Source organism: Petaurus breviceps, unplaced genomic scaffold, assembly GCF_028583685.1.
Source record: "Petaurus breviceps papuanus isolate PSGF00001 unplaced genomic scaffold, PetGlider_PUasm1.0 90281, whole genome shotgun sequence".
Lineage (NCBI taxonomy): Eukaryota > Metazoa > Chordata > Mammalia > Diprotodontia > Petauridae > Petaurus > Petaurus breviceps.
In genome coordinates this window covers 1,207,563-1,212,573 of record NW_027187205.1, presented here as the reverse complement: position 1 = coordinate 1,212,573, position 5,011 = coordinate 1,207,563, and the positions used below count along the sequence as shown (strand labels likewise).

Sequence of the window (5,011 nt, the reverse complement as noted above, 5' to 3'; positions counted from 1 at the left end):
GGGAAAGTGACCAGCGCCTTGGACCCAGGCATTTGGCCCTTGCCTTCTCTAGACCCTCTGTTTCTATTCCTCCTGACTTTACCACTTATTAGCTAGGTGACTCAGGCAAGTCACAATTATTCTGAGCCTTCAACTGTAAAATGGGGACAATGTTCCTGGAATCTTTCATAGGGTTGTTGTGAAGACTGAATAACTGAATGAGTTGTAAACCTTAGGTGAATGTGAACCATAACAACAGAATTCAAAAGAGCTCCAGTTTTATCTAGGTGGCTACTTCGTCCACTGACCTAGAGATCACAATGTACTAACTTGAGTGACCTTGAGCAAGTCACTCTAACCTCTTTGAGCCTTGGGTTCCTCATTTGTAAAATGAGAGTTTAGACCAGGTAATTATCCAAAGTCCCCTCACTGTCTTGATCTGGGCAAGCCCTCCATGACCTAGTGGGTGTCTTAGGAGTTACTGTAGCTAAAACCTAGTTCTCTTCCCTGAGTGTCTGGTAGTAAGCTTCATTGGGTTTAGGTGGGTGAAGGCTCTCTGGATAGCACCTGCTAGACAGGGGTGGGGAACTTGCTCCCTCGAGGCCACATGTGGCCTTCCTTCTAGGTCCTCAATTGTGGCCCTTTGACTGAATACCACCCCTCTACTACACTATTTCTGGGCCCACTCTAAGCTTTTCCAACATGGCTGAAGCAATCAGAACTCATGAACTTCTGGCATGGCCTTTGAGACCCCAGGGACCCTCCCTCCCCACAACTAGGATGAAGCCTGGAAAGAGACTTTATATTATTCTTAAGGGTCAGGGTGGGTGGAGAGAGTACTGGGCTTGGGGCTAGAAAGACCTGGGTTCAGACACCACCCCTGCTGCTTACTCCTAGCTCTGTGATCTTAGACAAACAGGATCTTTAGGAGGGGGAAAGCAGGGCAATTGAGATTAAGTGACTTGCCCAAGGACACACTGTTAAGTAAGTGTTAAGTGTCTGAGGCTGGATTTGAACTCAGGTTCTCCTGTCTCCAGGGCCAGTGCTCTATTCACTGCACCACCTCACCACCCCAAAACAGGATCTTTAAACCTACTTCAAAGTCCCTGGAGTTTCTGTGCTAATTTGTAGACTAGTTCCAACCTGTTTGCTTGGTGGGCTGAGCTTCTAGGGAAGAATAACTTCAAAAAAGTTTGTGAATTTGCATACCTTCTTATAATTTCAAGCCCTCTTCCCAGAGCAAAACAGACAGGGAGTGCAAATATCAGCATTTATTGGGGAGGAAATCAGCCTGAAGAATCCCCTCCCTCCCCAAAGCTGTGCTGCAGGGTCCTAGGAGAGCAATGGGGCTAGAACTGGGGGGCTAGTGAGTAGGGCCATCTATTTCCCAAGGTCAGGGACCCCAGGAGGCCATTGAAGTCCATCCATTCCTGGAGTTGAGGAACCTCTGGAACATCAGGTCACTTAGTTCACCTGGGTTTCTGGAACTGAAAGAGATATTTTGTCACACAGGGTGGGGAGAGTTTGGTAGAGGGGTCAACTTTGAGGTTTTGCTTCACCACTCCTAGGGTTCAGAAGATGAGTATCCTCCTCAACTGCTTTTTCCTACCCTTCAAAAACCTTTCATGGATCTTTCTTCTGTATGAGAAAGAGACTCCTTTAGTCCAGACTCCTTTAGCCTAGCATTCGAGGTCCTTTATACCTTGGCTTTAAGTCACTTATCCCTCCTTCCCTCTTACCTACCATTTCTTCCCTATATAAGCTTCCTGCTCTTGCTTGGCTGGTCTCCTCATTGTCCCCTAGGCACACTAGGCACATTCCCACCTAGGCCTTTGGAATGTCCTTTCCTATTCTCTTTTCTCATCTAAGTTTTGCTCATCCTATGAGGCCTACCTCCTCTAAGAAGCTTTCCCTGATCTCTCCTCCCTGTATAGATCACTGACTATCCTTCTCCCAGGGCACTTAACATAGACTGATTGGGGTTGCTATCTCTTGTTCAGTTTCTTAGTAGAAACTGGGGCCTCCTAGAAGGCACTGAGTTTACTTCCTCCTCAGCATCCCACCCAAACAGCACAAAACTCAATACATGGTAGGAATTTAGTAAATTAATCTAGGGACATGAAAGCTAAGCTCACCCGCAGGTATTTCCGGGATCAGAGTCCCTGTAAAGTTTTGAGAGGCAGGCTCCTCCTCAGGAGTCTGGGTGGAGTTTTGAGTTGGAATAGGGGCCACACAGAACTGACCACAGCCAGACTTGCAGCATTTCTCTTCATATGGACAGTTATCATCAGTTTTGCAGCCCATTATACAAAGGCTTTGGAGGACAAGTGGACAATGGCCAGCCCGCCCTATGTGAAGAGAAGGGAAGGGAAGAGAACAGGTTACCAGTCATACTTTCCTAAGCTCCTACCTGGAACCCAGAGTCTTATGCAGAAGCATAATTCAGACTAACTACTGACTCTAAATCATGGCAACTGAAGTCAGAGGGGTTGAGAAGTCCCCTAAGGACTCATCTCCTAGAATGTAACAAGAAGCATGTTGGGGGTACAAAGAGCCTTGGTTTGGGAGTCAGGAGGCCTCGGTTTGGAGCACCCTGTGACTTGGGACCTCAACTGTTTCTCCATCTGTAAAAGGAGAGTCTCATCATGCTATATGACTTATCTGAATTCCCTCATAATTTTAGAGATGAGGAAAATGAGGCCCAGTGAGATCCAAGGTGATACAATGAGTTAATGGTACATGAGCCCAGGGTTCTTGGTTCCCAGTCCAATAGTTTTTTGTTACACTAACTTCCCTTCTTGGCCCATATTATATCAAGATGATCCCCTGACCCTTTGAGGGGCTGAGCTCTCCAGGCAGGTTGAAGGTAGTTAGGGGTGGGGCTGAGGGCATAAATTTCTCTCCCTTCTCATCCCAGGCACTACCTCTGAGAATGGGCTCTAAGCAGTCTTTGATGATTGGACTCTGAAAGTGCCAACTTACCTCCTTCAATGTTTCCCTGGCATATGTGCCCACAGCCTGTGCTGCAGCATTTCTGGCCATGGGGGCAGGAATCATCTCCATGGCACAGCTCTTTGCATGGAAGAAGATCCTTAGGGCATAAGCCTGGTTTCTCTGCAAGAGAATTGTGGAAGGTCATAAGTAAAAAGGAACAATGTCATGGCTAGAAGGGATGTTAGAATATAATACCCATAATATAAGAGATGGGGAGGACCTTCTGGATCATCTAGTTTAACCTTATTTTGTAGAGGAAGAAACAGGCCCAGAGAAAGAAAACTCACTGGCCCAAGGTTGCACTGACATTAAGTGGTGGAGTAAGACCTGGAGTCCAAGTCTTTCATACTAGGATTTTTTTTCATTGCCGTCATTTGTGGGCTAGGAACTCATTGGCTACCCCATTCCATCTTTAGGCCTGGGCTTCTCCCAGGAAGCCCTGCTGGCTGGGGGTCTTAGAACCTCTTCCCCTACTCCTACCCCTCCACTACTCCCTGCATAATCCTCCTCTAATACTCCCGACAGGATTCCTGACTTCTTGGTTTCTGGCTTTGGGGTGGGTGTAGGTGGGTGGGAGGGGAATGGCAAGGGCAAAGAGTCTTACCTGGTAACCTTGCACCTGAATCCTTTAAAGTGATCCCGATATCTGCAGGAGTCTCTGTGGTGTTGTCAGTACTGGTAAGTGGGTCACTCGAATCCAGGGGAGGAGGTGAAGCATTTTTGTGGTATGTCTTTGTAGTACCTATTTTAAGGTATATGTTAGGGAAAAGCACAGACACCAAACCCAGTAAGGTTAAACTAGACAGGGGAGCATAGACGCCCTAAAGTCCCACTTTGTTCTCTTCTGTGATTTATTAACACAAGCTGGATCTTGTTTCATCTGCTCATTCTCAGAGCACCAACACATAATTACAATTAGGCTTTTGCACACCCCTTGCCACCCTCAACCCCTTTCATGCACATAAATAGATAAAGATATGTAATCACATATAAAAACACAGACATTCAGACCAAGATCCAGAAGAGCATGCTACCCCAAATGTCTGTGTATGCACAGGGATTACTTTGCCCCATTCCACCCTGAGCCAACCCAACCCTTTTCAGCCCAGCCCTCAGCACTCACTTGGGCGTCCTGAGAAGGGGCCATGCCAGGATCAGTTGGTGGTAGTGTTGGCAACAGGGGAGAGTGGCAGAATCAGTATGATTGTGACCCCAGTCCCTCACCTGGCACTGCTCTGGCCTTGACACCGAGCCCCAACCCCTAACTAGGATCATTTATCCCTGAACCTGAATCTCTAAATCCTGGCATTTAGCCTTAAGATTTTTTCTTGAGCCATGACCTCTGGATCTGGGTCCTGGTCCCTGAGATTTAGTACTAGGGGCACTTGCCCTTTGGCCAAAGTTTGGGTGTATGCTCTCTGTTTCTGTCTCTTCCTCCCCTCCAGCCTTTCTAGAAAGACTTGGATTCCCAGAATCTATGCAAACATTGAGGATTCTCAGCCTTCCCTAGGTTGATATATCCTTCCTGTGCAAGGAAAGCCTCCATCTGGTGGGGATAGAGGGGTGGGCTAAGTATAGCACATGCTCTCCCCCATCCCCTAGGAAGTCCCAGAGAAATGTTTTGAGTCAAGTCAGGAACCCTAGGCCTGGTGTGACTCAACTAGGACAAAGCCTGATCTTCTGGCTACAGGGAAAGAGTACTGACCACCTTCAACTCCCCATTGACCCTATAAGGCTAGTGAAGGTCTCCTTCCTGTTTGATTTTGATCCTAAGGACCCCTAACCCCCCACTAGACATACCTTTAAAAAGGAAGCTCCCCATCAGTGGAGATAGCAGCAGGGAGAAGATTAGGAACATCAGGAAGGGGCTGAGCAGGGTGGGCTTCATGGTGTTCTTGAGAGTGGGTGGGAGAGGCCAGTCTGGGGTTGGGATCATACCTGGGGGTGGGGATTGGTGGCCTCTGGGAGCGGCTGAGCTCAGCTTCCTCCAGACTTTGCCTCAGAGGTCCAGATCTAAAAAGCATCCTGGTGCCCTCAG

General features: G+C 47.8%; 1 protein-coding gene across 2 annotated transcripts; it reads right to left on the bottom strand.

The window, feature by feature from the left end:
- Positions 1 to 1,242: 1,242 nt before the first annotated feature.
- Positions 1,243 to 5,011, bottom strand: LOC138176855 (WAP four-disulfide core domain protein 3-like). Of its 2 annotated transcripts, none has more exons than XM_069107769.1 (5): positions 4,765 to 5,011; positions 3,578 to 3,715; positions 2,962 to 3,093; positions 2,115 to 2,327; positions 1,243 to 1,466 (listed from the first exon to the last, which is right to left on the bottom strand). In XM_069107769.1, the coding sequence occupies exons 1-5, from the start codon at positions 4,907 to 4,909 to the stop codon at positions 1,444 to 1,446; spliced, it is 651 nt and encodes a 216-aa protein (XP_068963870.1). In that variant the 5' UTR covers positions 4,910 to 5,011; the 3' UTR covers positions 1,243 to 1,443. The 2 variants fall into 2 exon arrangements, with proteins under 2 accessions (XP_068963870.1, XP_068963871.1); XM_069107770.1 differs by having other exon boundaries at positions 4,774 to 5,011.

Bases quoted from the DNA above. Each gene is read 5' to 3' on its own strand.
- LOC138176855 (XM_069107769.1), bottom strand. From the start codon at position 4,909: ATGATCCCAACCCCAGACTGGCCTCTCCCACCCACTCTCAAGAACACC. The intron at 3,716-4,764 runs GTGGGGGGTTAG...ACCTTAAAATAG, and splicing joins CCTTTTTAAAGGTATGTCTA to GTACTACAAAGACATACCAC. The intron at 3,094-3,577 runs GTAAGACTCTTT...ATTCTCTTGCAG, and splicing joins TTCAGGTGCAAGGTTACCAG to AGAAACCAGGCTTATGCCCT.